The sequence below is a fragment of the Toxorhynchites rutilus genome, chromosome 2 (assembly GCF_029784135.1).
Source record: "Toxorhynchites rutilus septentrionalis strain SRP chromosome 2, ASM2978413v1, whole genome shotgun sequence".
NCBI lineage: Eukaryota > Metazoa > Arthropoda > Insecta > Diptera > Culicidae > Toxorhynchites > Toxorhynchites rutilus.
The window spans coordinates 101,389,820-101,408,212 of record NC_073745.1 but is presented as its reverse complement, the minus strand read 5'-3'; the positions used below and the strand labels follow the sequence as shown (position 1 = coordinate 101,408,212).

General features: G+C 39.0%; 1 protein-coding gene across 1 annotated transcript; it reads left to right on the top strand.

Annotated features, from left to right (window-relative positions):
- The first annotated feature begins 742 nt into the window (after positions 1 to 742).
- LOC129767853 (putative fatty acyl-CoA reductase CG5065) lies at positions 743 to 16,402 on the top strand. The gene is made up of 6 exons (XM_055769092.1): positions 743 to 1,213; positions 1,277 to 1,582; positions 15,184 to 15,269; positions 15,335 to 15,889; positions 15,962 to 16,087; positions 16,147 to 16,402. The coding sequence occupies exons 1-6, from the start codon at positions 992 to 994 to the stop codon at positions 16,394 to 16,396; spliced, it is 1,545 nt and encodes a 514-aa protein (XP_055625067.1). The 5' UTR covers positions 743 to 991; the 3' UTR covers positions 16,397 to 16,402.
- Positions 16,403 to 18,393: the final 1,991 nt, after the last annotated feature.

Sequence of the window (18,393 nt, the reverse complement as noted above, 5' to 3'; positions counted from 1 at the left end):
ATTCGCAAGCAGAAACTATCCAAGTTTGCCAAAAAGTACATGGTGTGGCAAGCCATCTGCTCTTGCGGAAAGCGGAGCGCTCCCTTCGTGATGACCGGCACGGTAAACGGGCAGGTTTACCTTAAGGAGTGCCTACAGAAGCGCTTACTACCACTATTGAAGCAGCACGAGGGCCCGACCATCTTCTGGCCGGATCTCGCTTCGTGCCACTATTCAAAGGACGTGTTGGAGTGGTACGAAGCCAACGGGGTCACCTTCGTGCCAAAGGAAATGAACCCGCCCAACGCGCCGGAGCTTCGCACAATAGAGAAATATTGGGCGATTATGAAGCAGGCCCTCCGGAAGAACCCAAAAGTTGTCAAATCGGAGGCGGACTTCAAGAGAAAATGGATTTCTGTTCATAAAAAACTACAACCTGACGTTGTACAGAACCTTATGGACGGGGTAAGGAGGAAGGTGCGAGCATACGGGCTTGGGCTCGAAGTATGATTAAAAAGAAAATGCCAAAAGTTGTTTAATAGTTTTTATTTTACTGTCTAAAATTTTCAAAGGGATCGGTCTACTGGGCGAATTTCTACAGCGTTTTTTCCGTGATGCAATTTGATGTGACACACCCTTTATTACATTACTCAACAGAACAAGTCGGCAACTTCGGCAGGCAAAAAAGTGAAAGTCCAAAGTGCTGAGAGGTGTACCTCTGGGTACGGTACCAGTTTGGACTGCAAGGTCTCGGTCGCATTGCACTGCAATTGTGAGTAGGACCAAAAAGTGCATTCGTGACCTTCCAAGATATGTACGTGGAATACCTTCCGAATGGTGCAAACAACAACAACAGTGGAGATGTGATGGAGCTGCTTCGGAATGGAAGACCTTAATCCAGTTGGGACTGGGCAGTGAAAGGAAATCTATAAATACGACAGGATCGGAATACTTCCGGGACTAGTTTGGAAGATACGGTGGTTGAAAGTGGAAGTGTTTTCAGAAAACCGTGATGTCCGACAGTGGGGACGTTAGTGAGGATGGATATGTGTCAGTGCCGAAGTTCTACACCGGAGCCGATGTGTTCATTACCGGTGGCACCGGGTTCATGGGCAAGGTGCTGATCGAGAAAATTCTCAGATCATGCCCGGAAGTGGGCCGAATTTTTGTGCTGCTACGTTGCAAGAGAGGCAAAACGACCGAAGAACGGGTGCACGAGCTGACCAACAATCCAGTGTGTGAATCTAGCTTTGGAATTAAGTGTTGAGTTGTGATAACTGATTCTGAAATATTACAGCTCTTCGAATCGCTGACCAAACGGAATCCAGCGTTTCTGGAGAAGATAGTGCCACTGAATGGCGACTGCATGCAGCTGCGGCTTGGAATGACCGAGGAAGATATTCAAAGGCTGCAAAGTGTGTCGGTGGTTTTCCATTTGGCGGCAAGCGTGAGATTCAATGATCCGCTCAAAGAGGCGATATTAATCAATGTACTGTCGACGAGGGAGATTTTCGAAATTTGCACGAAATTGCCCCAGCTGAGGGCGGTTGTTCATGTTTCGACTGCCTACAGCAATCCTGAGCAGAGACATGTGGAGGAGAAGGTGAGTAATACGATTATTCGGGTTTCTTGTGAATCATGAAAATGGCGAGAGTGTTGGATTTCCGGTGAATTTGGAGGATGTCAATTTGCGCATCTTTTGTCGAATGTTATGTTTTAATTACGAGTCAAGGTTAAAAATGTTAGGTTTATTAATTGGAGTATATTTTCACGAACATCGGTCGTGAAAATATTATGATAGAAAATTTCGTTGCAGGGCTCGCAAATTGTTAGTATAGAAAATAATACGTACATTGAAGAAATATATACGATGGTTTTCTAAACTTAAATTTACATCAATCGCTGTACGCCAGTATGAAAAAAATTAGTTTCGAGAAAAACGCTTTTGTAGTTAATATGTTATAGATATCGCATCTCTAAAATGGCTATAACTCGGTAAATAATGGGAATTTCGAAAAGTCCTTTTTCATAGATTTCAGCTCATCTTCGGCGGATAAAATGCTTTTTCGTGTACTGAAGGGTGAAAAGTACAAATAAAAGCACCTTTTTCAAGAGTTCTGAAATGTTTGTATTCTCTAAAACTGAATGTCAACTTGGAATTTTTCCCAAAATAAAAGTCTAAACGATGCCAAAAACAGTGAGCGATCCAAGGTCGGGCCGGCTGGAATGTAAGGCTGTTCTACACGACTACAACCTAAATTGATTTTTAGCTCATGTTTGGTCATCCCGATTTATTACAATAAAATAATAGAAAATGTCATGACTCTCAAATACTGGTAAACAGTATATTACTAGCTGACCGGGCAAGCTTCGTCCCGTCCAAAATTATTGTTTTGATATGAATTTTTCAGAACAGATTTCTAAACTTTTTCTCTCATAACATTGTTCTATGGGCAGAATACAGTATGTGCTATACAACAAAATTAAGACGGCTCAAAAGGGGCATTTCCTTCTTCGGATTTTGTGATTAGAAACACATTTGGCCTTTCTTTTTTATTTATATAGATAAGAATGTGTTATTCCGCTTGAAAATCCATTTCCACCTTCAAACAAAGATCCAATTCGTTAGCGCAAACATCGAATGGACTAACAACGCTTATCATGATGTAATTTTCGAACATATGGGTACTCTATTTAACGAATTTCCCGAGCTTCCTTCAGAGTATTCCGAAAATTTACCGATTTTTTTATCCGCTATATTGATCTATGGGCCAAGACAAATACAACAAAATTAAGACGACTCAAATAGGACCATTCTTCGGGGTTTGCGCTTAGCAACACATTTGGCCTTCCTTTTTTATTAATATGGATATAGAAGATAGAAGATATAGGAGTGCGTTATTTCACCTGAAAATCCATTTCCACTTTCAAACAACGATAAATTTCAATAACCTAACCTTTCAATAATTCCTTCCTTCAAAGTTTTCCGATTTTTCTCTCCATAATATTGAACTACGGGCAGAGACGAATACATCAAAATAAAGATGGCTCAAATCGAACGATTCCTTCTTGGGGTTTCGCACTTAGCAACACATTTGGCCTTACATTTTTATTTATACAGGGCTTTCCAACTTTAAATTCCGAAAGTAAATTGAAATAAAACACACTTAGAATTCGAATTTCGATGAAACTTTTATTTCAAATTAAAGTTTGGTTTATGCCATTATGTGTAATACAACATCATTCAAATGTCCACCTAGGGCTTCCTCGCACACCTTGATCCGGAATAGGTAATTTTCGATGACTTTTCAGCACATATGGGGCGGTATCTCGGTCATAACTTCACGAATGTTGTCTTTCAAATGTTCAAGAGTTTGCGGAGAGTTGGCATAGACACGGTCTTTCGTATAACCCCACAAATAAAGTCTAGCGAGTTCAAATCGCATGATCTGGACGGCCAATTGGCATCACCAAATCGCGAAATTATGCGTTCCTCAAATTTCGTTCGCAATATGGCCATGTTCGGTCGTGTTGTGTGGCACGTGGCGCCGTCCTGCTGAAACCACATGTCATCCGTATCCATATCTTCAATTTGTGGCAAAAAAAAATCGGTTAACATGCGGCCATAGCGCTCACCATTCACAGTTACCGTCTCGCCGTCCTCATTTTCAAAGAAATACGGCCCGATGACCCCACCAGACCATAATGCGCACCAAACAGTGACTTTTGGCGGATGAAATGGCCTCTCAACAATCACGTGTGGATTTTCTGAGCCCCATATACGGAAATTTTGGGTGTTCACATAGCCACCGAGCTCGAATTGTGCCTCATCGCTGAAGAAAATTTGATGCGAAAATTCAGCATTTTGCTGCTGTTGTTCGTTCACCCAATCGACCTATGCCGGACGCATTCCATGGTCACCACGCTCTAATTTTTGTACCAGTTGGACTTTATATGGATGTAGGTGCAAGTCCAAATGCAAAATTCGCCACAATGATGTGTTTGACAAGCCCAATTGCTGAGCACGCCGTGGAATCGAAACATTCGGGTCATCCTCCACACTGGCAGCAACAGCAGCAATATTTTCGGCCGAACGCACATTACGATGATGCACAGGTTTCACAATATCCGCTACGGATCCAGTTTGTTCGAATTTACGCACTACATTAGCGATTGTGTGCTCTGTAGGCCGTCCATGACGACCAAAATCCGTCCGTTATGCTTGAAAAACATTTGCCGGTTTTTCTTCATTTTTATAGTATAATTTAACAAAATTAACACGTTGTGCGATGCCAAAACGATTCATATTGTAAAATGGCAGACATTCAACTAACGATATGACGCTTTGGTTGACAGCTATGTCAAACGGTTGTCAGCGCAGGGCTGTATACTTTCGGAAGCCCGAAATGGAAAACCCTGTATAGCTATGGTACGGCAATATAAGATTAATACAAGCGAGCGAAACGAGAAACACGTTTCAAATAAGCACGCATTACTTTGCCACATATGTTCACGGCCCGACCGAGATGGATACAGATCTCCTTCGTCTCCTCCTTTTTACTCTTAGAAAACACTTTCCAACTTCATTTGGTAATGAGGTGTAATATTATCACGCATTTACGCAACAACATTATTAGCTATGTGGTCGTGTAAAACAGCCATGCTTTCCAGCCGGCCTTGGTTCGATCTCCGTTGACGTCGTTTGGACTTTTTTTTTGGATGCAATCCCAAAAAAGATGAAAAAATAAAAAAGAAAGAGATGTCTGCTTCCATACGTACAAACATTTTAAAGCGTTGGGGGACAGATGATTTTTTTGGATGTAGTCTTCTTCCGACAGATGAAGTCCTCCTGCTTCAGGGTTCTGTGAATGTAGGAATGAGAGTAGCGGAATTTTCGGCCGGCGTCACGCAAACTCGTACCGTTCTCGTTGTCGAACAGCTTTTTCAGGGACTCCTTCTTCCTCTCCGTCATGATCTTCGCCGGACAGCTACTATCGATCTTCCGTCGCCGCTTTTCCAAAATTTTTGTTTTTTCGTAGGCTAAGTACTTATCGAACTGCTCTTATACATAGGTTTTCTGAATCTAGATTGCATACTATCATTTCAGCCATTCCATGTGAAACCGATATAGTGATTCTCAGATTTTCGTCAAATGTGGTAATTTTGTTCTTTATCGCAAAACATTAGATCCGTATTTTTTAATTTTTTTATTAGGGTGCCCATTTCCATTTTAGGGTGGTCCGAAAATAAATTTTTTCCACTTTTTCCCAAAAATTTCATTTTGAAATTAATAACTTTTGAACCACTGAACCGATTCAGATGATAGACATATCAAATTGAAGCCAATAAGCTAGCCTTTTACTAAAAATATTGAACCTACAAGAACAATGGATTTTGTTTTCGTAATTATTGGTTGTAATAGTTTTTTATTGTTTTCATGGCTTTGGACTAGAGGGCACTATATTTTTTATACTTTTTCTGGAAAGCTGAGGATTTTTCACATAACATATCTCGATATCATCGATGCAATTTTTTTCGTTTTTCAGATATGATTCTCCAAAGTTAACCGGTAGTCCAAAAAATAATTTTTCCCCTTTTGTTCAAAAATTACTTTTTGCAAAAATTCTTAACATTTGGACTACTAAACCGATTTAGATGATCAGCATATTAAATTGAAGCCAATAAGCTAGCCTTCTTTGGAAAAATATCACACGTATGGGAAGACTGGATTCTAGTCGCATAGGTCTAGTCTAATCACATAGGAATATTGAACGAAGACTTAAAACATGTTAAATCTGAAAAATCATATCTCAAAAAACGAAAAAAATGGCATCTATTATATCAAGATATGTTATGCAAAAAGTCCTCAGCTATCAAATAAAAAATAAAAAAATAAAAAATATAGCGCTCTCTATCTTTAATCGAGAAAACTATGGAAAACTGACTTAATCAATCATTAAAAAACGAAAATCAAAATTTTTCCCAAAAGTAAGAAAACTAACTCATAAGCTTCAGTTTGATATGTTGATAATTTGAATCGGTCTAGCAAATCAGAAGTTATGATTTTTTTGTAATGGAAAAAAGGTGAAAAAAATGTTTTTTCGAACCATCGGTTAACTTTGGAGAATCATATCTTTAAAAAGAAATGAACAGCGTCTTGGATATCGAGATATGTTTCGTAACAAAGAAAAAATATTAAAAAATATAGCACCCTCTAGTCCCCAATTGCAAATATAAATATATTAGGCTGTCAGAAAAGTCCTGCGGTATTTCCGCGAGGTGTCGTTGTAAGCGCGTAGTTCTAGTTGTATTCATTGTATCGAGTCATACTATAGCTTGTTGGAAAGGTATTTTTGCGCGCTATAATATAGTCCTTGACAGTGTTTTGTTTGGTTAAGTCGTTCGTGAGTTATAATGTTGCAAATATGGAGCAAAATAAAAAGAAAATCCGACATATTTTACAGTACTACTATGACAAAGGCAAAAATGCATCTCAAGCTGCCAATAAAATTTGTGCAGTTTATGGACCCGATACAGTTTCAATTTCCACCGCACAACGATGGTTTCAACGTTTTCGTTCTGGTGTAGAGGTCGTCGAAGATGCGCCACGCTCCGGAAGGCCTGTCGTCGAAAATTGCGACAAAATCGCTGAATTAGCCGAGAAAGACCGGCATAGTAGCAGCCGTAGCATCGGCCAAGAGCTGGGGATAAGTCATCAAACCGTTATTAACCATTTGAAGAAGCTTGGATTAACAAAAAAGCTCGATGTATGGGTGCCACACACGTTGACGCAAAAAAACATCGTTGATCGTATCGACGCATGTGAATCGCTGCTGATTCGCAACAAAATCAACCCGTTTCTGAAGCGGATGGTGACTGGCGATGAAAAGTGGGTCACTTACGACAACGTGAAGCGCAAACGATCGTGGCCGAAGCCCGCTGAAGCGGCCTTTGATAAACAGAGGCCGCATTGTCTTCCATCAGGACAACGCCAGGCCACACACTTCTTTGGTGACGCGCCAGAAGCTCCGGGAGCTCGGATGGGAGATTCTTTTGCATCCGCCGTATAGTCCGGACCTTGCACCAAGTGACTACCACCTGTTTTTGTCCATGGCGAACGAGCTAGGTAGTCAGAAGCCACAAAAGAGGCCTGTGAAAATTGTCTATCCAAGTTTTTTGCCAATAAGGAAGCGAGCTTCTATAACAGGGGTATTATGAAGTTGGTATCTCGTTGGGAACAAGTCATCGAACAAAACGGCGCATATTTGACTTAAAACAGATGATTGTAACTAATTTTATGAACAAATGAAAATTCAAAAAAAATACCGCAGGACTTTTTTGACAGCCTAATATTAACACATCCAGTTGTTCAACCATAACTTATAATAAAGCAAAAGGTTATCACTAGAAAAAAATTCCAAAATGTTTTCTCCAGGCATATCATTTTCAAATGACCAATTGAAAAAACGCTAGAAACATCCTGCAGAGGATTTCGAAAATCAATAAAGACTATTTTTTGGAAAAAACTTCGCCTTTGAAGACTACGAATGCGAGTTTTAATAAAGTATTGTTTTTTTTTTTTTATTTTGAAACTATGATGAGTAATGCGAATTAATTGTGCAAATTTCTTTGAAGGAATATACTGACAATATTTCTTCAAAGAAATTTGCACAGAGTCATTAAAAATTTCTAAAACAAAGTATTGGGCCTAGTTATGTTATTCTAGTTGAACAGAATTTTGCTCGTTAGCTCTATTTTGCTGTTATAGATACAGTCGGGTGAAAACTTCGAGCTGTTTGGTTTGCTTGTTGCATTCCCGATGTTTTGCTTTGGGAGACATTTCTGCAACTTATCAAAATATCGAGAAGTTCGAGAAAGAACTCTATTCAACAGGTTCCATCGATTTCCAAAATACAAAAATTTGCTCGGTGTGACAGTTATAGGAATCGAATTGACCGTTCGATTCAATTTACCAATACGGCCAATAGGGGTGCTCCCGTGGCCGAGCGGTTAGCGTCAAACCCGACTTGATTAGGGGTGCTCCCGTGGCTGAGTGGGTGCTCCCGTGGCCGAGCGGTTAGGGTCAAACCTAACATGCCGGGGGTTCGGGTTCGATTCCCGTTCTGGTCGGGGAATTCCTCCGTCTTACACCTGTGGTAACGCGTATTCTAGAGCTTACGAGAATGCATTCAAGGCGTGTTATTTGGCATAGAAATCTCAACTAAGTAGGGGAAAGTCGGACATTGATAAATTACATCTTTATTTAAAATTTGAATGATGTACAAACTTACACAACAATACAGTGTATCAGTGTACCTTAGACACTTACTGTAAACACCTAGCTGATTTTCTGTTAAAATTGGTAATAAAAACAAAAAAGTAATCTACAAAGAACAGCGCGATGTGAATTTTCATCTGCAGGAAATAAGGTTCTCATTGTTATGGAGTAATTTTTGGGGGTGTTTTTCGTTACTTGAATGTTTTACCATCACTTCACTCTTCCAGTTTATCGAGTGGTGAGGTTTTCTCATTGTTACTCCAAAAATATTAACGAAAATAAACCACTAATCAAGTCGGGTAGGATGGACACTTCACCGAAATAAAAACAAATATTTGGTTTTAAAACAATTTGTTCATCTCCTCCTTTTATTAACAGATGCCCACTAACTACGTTTGCCAGTGCAACCACTTATCATGGACGAATCAGCAGAGCGGGTTTTAACACGTAATCCGAATTTGTCTTTCCGAATGCCGGAAGCTATTTTAGACATGAAAAAATGAGAAAAATTGTAAGCCCTTCTAGGTGATTTTAGTCCAGCTTTTTTGTTAGATTTTCTTTAGGTCACATTTGAAGAACTCCAAAACATATCGGGTACATAAACTTGAGTTTTCATCTTTCCCACCCCAAGTGTCCATCTTTCCCGTCAAGTGTCCGTCTTTCCCGACTGAATCCTATTTTTTTCAAAGATATAATTTAATCGTCGGTAGTTTTCCAAACAGAACAAATTTATTTGTGTTGTTGAATGATAGATGGCGCTAGATCGAACTTTTATCCACACATTCGCTAGTAACACTTCGTTTAATGCCAGGCGTATCTCCGGCGAGCAGGAATATTTTTGAATGAGCACAACGAATTATTGAAATACTTCAAATCACACTTGCTCGCTTTACAAAACGACAATCACGTTATTGTTACCAATTCTGGTAAAACATCTGCTGGAGAGCGCGTGTCTAGATTCAGTGCGCAAGCGTTACTAAAATCATAGAAGGTATCTGCACAATGACGCGAGAAATTGTGATTCGAAGAAAAAAGTTACAGGAGGGTTGTGCCCAGGACACGACCGCATAGTTGACGTAGGATTCCGTTAGGCTATCTGTTGATTTTGGATATGTTTGAAGAATCACATCGTTAAACTCTTTGATAATGATTTGGTGGCTCTGAAAAGGGCCTTTTTGTTTGGTTGTTGGGTATTGTTTATTCATTCCACCAATGTTTACCAAGTGATGATGACAGAAGGATGGTAAACAGTCGCAGATAGATGATACCGAAGTGGAACGAGATATGATGAAAACCGCCCTCTGTGATACTAGACGAGATGCCTCCTATGTTATGTATGGATGAATTAAAAAAAAACTCACCAATGTAATATAAGATAATTACCAATAGCGAACACAATTATCATTTTTTCTCATCAGTAAAAACATGTTACTTTAATATAGAGAAAACATATTTGAGATGAAATGGTAATTTTCATTTATAAATTTTACTTTCTGAGTGTTCATTCAACCCAATGAGAATTTTAATTGGACTAACAACAACTAATACTATATGTAGAGCATATGGTAAATCACTTTTTTTTATACCATTTATTTATTTATTTTAGGCTCATTAGCATTTTAGCTGTAACAGAGCCGAATTTAAATCGTGTACATGTCACATGGTTATCACATCTATAATTATAGCACATTACATTACACAGTTGCCATTCGCCAGTATTCCTTCTATACCATTGCATATGGTACATTTACACAGTAGCCATTTAGGCGTAAGAGTATTCTTTCTGTTCTTCCATTATCCAGTTAGATCACCGGACAGCGGAGACAGTTGATTGATCATTGTTGAGTTATTTATAGAACAGCAGCCCGATGTGTCTTGCAGAGCAGAGCAGTTGTATGGATGAATCGATCTAATTTCGACCGTGGATCGATCTCCATCGCTGATGATTGTTGCGTGGACGTAGCTATTCTGTAACAACACAAAGATGGTCAATGAGGGCCCTGAGTTTTGAACTCACGATCGATCGCTTACTAAGCGAACGCGCAACCAATGTGGCTACGGAGACCCCCTGGGTAATCACTTTGTCTAATATTTTTTCACTTTTCCAATTTTTCTCGCCGTAGAAACTTTCTTTGGGTGAAAATGAACACAACGAAACAAACAGCTTAAACCAAATGACCCGTTCTCGAGCGGGAACACACCTTGGTTCTTATTTATGAAAATTCAAATGAATCATTTCATATATCAAGTCATTTTTAACACAACTGTTACCATATACAATTTTACGCTTACACTCGTGCTAAATTTTTCACAATACACGATCAGTCATTGATATGAAATTTCACGAAGCAACCAACATTAAAGTTCCAAATTTAAATTTTATTTGCTAGAATTAATCGAATCACTTACCTTACCTGCAGTATAAAAATACCCCGTCTTGCAGATATTTGCAATGCCGATTTCCTCCGGGCACCTTGGTTTTGTTAGGGAATGCATTTCGGTAGGAACAAAAGCTCCCCCTAATTTTATTCTCCCGAGGCAGCTTGGTTTTGATGTCCCTTGGTTTTGATGTCTCTCGGTGTTGATGTCTCTGAACACATTTCGGTAGGAACAAAAGTTCCTCCTACTTTCATGTATTTGCAATGTCGATTTCCCCATGCAGCTTGGTTTTTATGTCTCTGCTAAGGAACACATTTCAGTGGCAGCAAAAGCTCCCCCTACTTTGTATTGGAAATGTCGAATCCCCCGAGTTAGCTTGGTTTTGATGTCTCTGTTAGGGACCCGCCGCATACGTCGTCAATTTCGACCAATCAGAAGTAGGTATTTCCGTTACGATAGGGGTTGAGATTTTTCAATTGTTCGATAGTTAGTTTCGTGACATATATTATTTTCTTTAGTATTAAAAATTGTTATGGAGTACCGAAATCGATTGACGCAACAATTTCATCAATCCATCATGGAATGACTGAGCAATAAGCGTTTGAAATTGGACAATTTTCACGATGTGCTCGATTTTCGATTTTCAATTTGTCCCCAATATGTTCCCGAAAGACGTAATCCTACGTCAAAACAATAATCTGGAATTCATCGTAAACGCACATCGTTCATACGACTCTCTTCATGTCCTTCTTCGATAGCACTAACGATCCCAACGTTCACCTTCTCATGGTAGTATTACTTGCATCATTTTTAGTAGTACTTAGTTGAGATTTCTATGCCAAACAACACGACTTGATTGTATTCTGAGTGGCAAGCTCTAGAATGTGTGTGACCACAATGCAAGTCAGAAGAAATATCTTTGACTAACAATGCCCGACCGTTCTGAAAGAATACGATGATTATTGCGCGAACATTAGACAACGTGATCCTGCCACAGACACTTCGTTCATTATGAACATCATCACTCCTTTTAAAATAATGTTTATGTTTATATCAGACTTAGGAAACGCTATCATGAGCAACACCGTAACAGTGTCAGAGTCAAAATTATCCGAACGGATTGTAATCTGGCATTCTGAAATCCGTTCGAATGAGGTCCAATCGAGTTGTGCAAATGTATCAACCTTGCAAAATGGATATTCGTGAGGAATAAATACCCATTCAAACCAAATTTTGCCAATGAAAGTAAATTCTACACATCGAAAATGTGTTCGATGTGAAAAAACAACACATTCTCTGCAATTGGGGGATAAATCTTGAACGAAAATTGTGTCGGACGATGATTCTATGATATGTATAAGGTTCTGATGGCAATGCAAGGAAATTTATAAACAAAAAGTTAAGCTAACGACATCGAGTGATTGTGAAATTCGATCCAGTTTCAAACCAATCGTATTCCGGTATATGAATAACTGTTCGAAACTGTTACCACAATTATAGTGTATGGTCCATGCGGTGATTCGAAACCTTCATCGCCTTACATGGTAGATGAAATATGTACAAAGCGTTTTCTTAGAGATTTCACCAATGACACGATCGCAATCGTAGGCGAATATCTAATATGTCAACGAATAAATACTGATAATGTCATTCACAAATATCAACAACGCAGACATTGGAATTGAAAATCGTTGAGTTGTACCATATTCGCCTCAGCTGAGCAAAGAGCAATCAATACATTTGTAAATTCGTGGAAAAAGGAAGTGGAAATATGGCTGTGATTCTAAATTAGAATACCGCTGTGAATACTCCTCGATTGATTGAAGAACGAAGTAATGCGGTTTCAAATAAGAACGATATATCAGCTCCATTATTGTCTGGCGTGTCGTTGGTATCCCAATTCATGAACGAGACCTAGCAGTTATAAATTTAGCCGTGCATATTGAAAAAGAGAAGCGCGTATTTTCCTCCAACAAGACAGCATTTGTACGATATGAATATTGATTTTCTTTATTTCATTTTTAAACTTTGCGAGAAAATCCTATTACTTTTTTTCTCTGTACATTTAACTTTTGAGAGATCAAACATATCAGTTACATTAATGAAATACATTGCATCATGAAACCTCATACCAACTTCCGTTGAAATCGTTTCAAAGTTTCAGCTCGATCGGACATGATTTAAGGGTGCCTCTAAGCGCTCGAAAATCTTCCATGGGGGGAGTAAAGAAAAATTGGAAAATCGAAATTTTTTTTTGATGCCAAATGACTTAAAAATGCATGAAACGTCGAGATCGAGGATGAAAAAATCAAAACTTTGAGTGCTTTGAGGCACCCCTAAATCATGTGCGATCGAGCTGAAACTTTGCACAGATCATTTTTTGGGTCAATAAACAACATGTACATGGTCGGTTTTTGAAATTTGACATGACCATTTTCGCATTTTCGCCACCCTAGCGTACAGTTTAAAAAATCTTGTAAATACAGAGCTGATCTCATTCAATTTTGACTAGATATATGAATGTTTTATTCAAAAAGACATTTAACGTGTCCACGTGGACATTATCTAAACCCCCTCTCTCCTCACCGTGGACAAGCGTGGACATTTTAGTAACCCCTACAGCCCCTAAAGTTGTTCACGTGATATGTGGACAGCCCCTAGATAAATGTGGGCAAAAACATCGATGAGACGGCCTTCAAGAACCTAAGAAGAGACATAGAGAAACAGGGTCGATCATTGGCTAAACTAACCGAAACCTAAATAATTTTTAATATTACTTGTTTGTTGTATTCCTAAAATTTTTTATCAGAAAAGAAAAATAAATATTATAGTTGAATAAAAGACTGTGTTTTAAGTGTGCTTATAATGAATAATACGGTCCTAAGATTTTTTCCACTCAACTATATAAACTAATTGAAAATATTATCTTTTATATGTTTGTTTTTTGGCTTCTGTATCCCGTTTTTCATCCTGAACTATTTTGTCATCCTAGTGAAGGCTAAATATCATATTAGTATAGCGAGTGGGATGGCACATTCTAGCCAATCTTAAGAAATATTGTCGGGTTGTCATAAAGACAGCAGGTTTAGTCCTAATGGAACAAGACGTCAATAATATTGACTGATCCTGAACGATCGCACTGGATGGCTGCCATCTGTTTTTTCAGTTGCGAGCCGTACTTGTTGGAATTTTTCGACAGGTTGATCACATCGCATCTATCACAATTAATAAAATGATATTTTACGTGAAATAAACAATTGAATAACTGTAAAATGTTAAGCGTTCTAAACGCCCCAACTGCCACGTTTTGATTGGCTCGATTTACGGTCTCCCCATCACAGGCTTCAAAGCCAAGCAGCCTGGAGGAATGTTTGTTCCCACAAGATGTGTTTCCTAACACAGATTTCAAAACCAAGCAGTCGGTGGAAATCGACATCGCAAACACATGCAAGTTATGCATATTTTTGGCATTTGCTCAAATTCTTCAAATTCATTTGAGATCGTCACTAATAAAAATTGATAACCAAGATTTGCATAGCCCATAGCGTACCGCAGCACGTGTTAGAAAATACATTTTAACAGTTCGGCTGAAAATTTCATAAGATTGACGTCTAGATGGCGCCTCTTGCAAAAATCTACTTGACTATCACAAAGCACCATCTTTCACTGGATACGCGTCAAAATTTGACAGCAATCGGTCGATTGGTTCGTGAGTTACAGCATTGAGAGTGAACCAACTTTTGTTATTGTGCTGTTTCATCAAGACAATGCACCGTGTCACAAATCAATGAAAACGATGGCAGAATTGCATGAATTGGGCTTCGAATTACTTCCGCATCCACTGTATTCTCCAGATCTGGCCCTAAGCGACTATTTTCTTTTCGCAGACCTGAAGAGAATGCTCGCTGGCAAGAAATCTAAGACTGGTGATGAAGTGATTACCAAAACTGAGGCCTATTTTAGGAAAAACCTAGAAAAATGGCATCGAAAAGTTGCAAGGTCGCTATAATTGCTGTATCGCCCTCGAAGCCAATTATGTTGAATAATAAAATTGAATTTAGCAAAAAAAAAAAAAGTTTTACTGTGTTACCTTATAAACTTTTCAGCCGAACTGTTAACATATTGTAGGTAAATTGGCCGTATAGTTCAAAAGATGAATGTTCCACCGGCTTTTAAAGGGCACATGCACTACTACCAACACCTTAATAAACAATATTTGAACCCCAAAATGTTTTAAATACACTTTCAATCATGCCCCAAACACGTCGCATGAGATTCAAACACTTCTCAAATCTTGAATGACAAGTGAAATCGTCAAAAATCTATGTTTGTTGGCCCTCCAGGTCGGGGTTTCTCGATTTCAAATCAACCTAGGTATCTAGAGAGTCTCCACTAGCCTAGTGAAAAATACGCACGAATGCGTGTGATTGTTGTATCCTTATGAGCTCGGAAATGTCTCATTTTCATTTGCCAAAACACCGACTGTGACTATGAAAAACAATTTATTTTAAACTATTAAAACTATTTATTTTATTAAACCATTCCAGATATACCCACCGAAGATGGACTGGAGAAAAATGCTGGATTGTGCCCTCCAATTTGACAACCATGTATTGGACATTCTAACAGAGAAGTTAGTATTAAAAATTATCTCTCAATTCGTTGGACACCCATTAAGTGAGTTGCCATTTTTTTCAGAATCACCAGTTTCGCACCCAACACGTACACATTTACCAAAGGACTAGCCGAGCAGATATGCCGGGACTATCGGAACCACCTACCGCTGGTCGTTTTCCGTCCCTCGGTTGTTGTGAACACAATCGATGAACCGCTCGTTGGCTGGATAGACAACCTGAACGGACCATCGGGAATGCTGGTTGGCGCTGGGACGGGTATCGTCCGCACCGATCTGATGCCGATGGAAAATCGTGTCAACACTATTCCTGCGGATATCTCAATCAAGGCACTGATACTGGCTGCCTGGCGGCGAGGAACTACGGAGAGCGATCTTCGGTTGGACTATCTTCCGGTGTATAACAGCGCAGTGGAGTACGAGCACTCGTGGCAGTATCAGAAGCTGCTGCAATGTGGTAAAGAAAACATGACCAAACTTTCCTTCAATCGTTTACTGTGGGTTCCGGGTGGTTCGGCGACCACCTGGAAGGTGAAGTATTACTTAATGGTGCTGTTGCTTCATATTCTGCCCGCCATTCTGGTGGACGGGCTCTGTGTGGCCACTCGCAAGCGACCCTTGTAAGGACTCCTTTGCATGTATGATGCGAACGTGCGAAAAATCTTTTTTTCTTCTTTCTTTCTTTTTTTTAGTTTAATGAAAATACAGCGGAAAGTGTTCCTGGCGCAAGCGGCATTGCGGTATTTTGTGTTCAACCAGTGGAATTTCGAGATCGAGCGATTCAACTCGCTGAGAGATAGTTTGCGTGGGGATGATGCGTGAGTATCGTTGTGTATTGTTGTTGGAAGCTTGAAAACATGACTCATTGTATTCGCAGCGTGTTCTTCAGTTGGCATATTTCGGAGGAACGGATTGAGCAGTTCTATTACGATTGCTGGCTTGGCGTTCGCCGATATCTGCTTAACGATCCGGACGAAACTCTGCCACAGGCTACCAAAAAAATGCGTCGTCTGATATTGATCGATCAAATACTGAAGATTTCACTGTTACTGCTAGTGCTGTACGCATTCTGGACGAGCACCATTTTTCGGAATTTGGAGACGAAATTAGTGAAATATAGTAGGTGAAAACAATTGTGTTGATTCTATTACTTATATCGAAAAATACAATATCGAGCATCCCTAATCGTGCCGCCGAACAGCTGTGTTTGTTTACGTGAGTGTCTATCGTTTAGAAGTATATAACAGTAATGGTCAAAACAGCTGTTCAATCTGCAGATCGTATGTCATTCTGCATTTCATAGAGCAATTCCACGCCGAATCAGCCGAAAAACAGCAAATTTTGACACGACCCACTTCGATTTTATTCTAATTTAATCCATATGATGGAAGCTGCCCAAAATCACAATTCTCATATCATATGACCAATTTAAATTACGATCAATTTTTTAAAAGGGCGTATTCAAAATCATTGATTTTTTTTTTCAAAAAGTCGTAACTCAAAGTCCAGATGTCTGATTAAAATATGATGTTTCATGAAATTGTTGGAAAATTGATGAACTATTCAGGAAAACAACATTTTGAATGCACTGTTAAAAAATCTCAATCAAAAATTGAATTTAATATTAGAAAACCTTTTATATTTCAAAACACCCCTCTTTCGATATTTTTTTTTGTATATTGTTATTGGTTTTTTAGCCTAACATATCCAAAAACGAAAAAAGTGTCTTCTTTCGTTTTTGAGTCACGAGTCCGCTCAGTCTGCTGCCGGTCCGTACTGAGAACCCCCTGTCTGACAATATAAAGATATCATGTATTTGTCGGCTCGTTGGCCGGTATGTGTATGATAAATAGTGTTATTGTTCTCTGTGTACAATATACTTCATAATAAGCCCATATTCCATTCAACAAATATCAATTTTTGCACAGAAGGTTTGCATTGCGCTGCGCGAGTAAAAATATTTCCTATTGATTGATGCAAATATCTCTGCCAACTATCAAGAAATCGCAGTAGTTCCTCTCTCCATTCCATTCATGTATCGAGCTGCATTAGGCATGAATAATGTCCGCTCGTTGTGTTGTGCTTTCTGGCTCGATCTCAACTGTGGTTTCATTCCATTCCATTTTTGTTTTTAACAGGCTTTAAACTTCTTCAGTTCATTCGCTTCTAGCCCTGAGAAGGGCCCTTGTGGAAAGAAACTCTACTCCATACTCCTTTTTCACCTGTCGACGCTCGCCGGCAACGATGTTGCTCCAATAACCACCAAACGAGGAGTGGTGTGGTTTCAAGGAAGGAAGGAAGGTATTGAATTAAAGAGACTTTAAACTCTGAGAGTTCATTCGTCTCTTGCCCTTGAGGGCGGGAAATTTAACTGAAAAGAAAACTACTGCAAAATTCATTATTCTCGCTCGACCTAGTAACCGCCATGGATGCAGCGTTGCCAATGTTCCAGTTTAAACTGGATTCTTCCAGTTTTTTTTCTCGATCCAGTCATCCAGTTGAACCCTAAAATCATCCAGTTTTTTGGAATATCGTCCAGTTTTATCCAGTTTTTTTTATATGTGTGGTTACCCATTTTATGTAAAATGAATTTACGATGATTAATATTATCTCTACCCCTACCTTCCTATTTTTGACATTTATCGTTCGATCAATTTCGTTCAATTCGTCGGTGTTTTGTTGAAAATGCCAAAACAAAGAGATTTTCCGAATGCTGGAAACTCAAAAAACTACTTCAAAAACAGGGTATTACTCAATTTTTGTCTTATTAAACAGCCTACCCAAGAATCAACGTGCAACACTGTGTTTCAATTTATAAAAATATCAGATTTCTAGGTCCTCCAAACCATTCTGAAGTTCAGACTATTTGATCTGCCATTTCATCCACGACTGGTACAATGCTCATAGCAAGAAAACTTACCCAAAATAGTTCATAGAGCCCGCGTGCTATGCTGGCTTTGAGTTTATATAAACATCAGATGATACAGATCTTTCAAATTATTCTAAAGTTCAGAAGGTCATAGAGTAAATGGTCTCAATTGACTTTAATTGATATGAGTATAAAATCCAATCTTTTACATTAAATGGATATTAGTTTCTCATGGTTACTCAAAGAAGTTTTAGT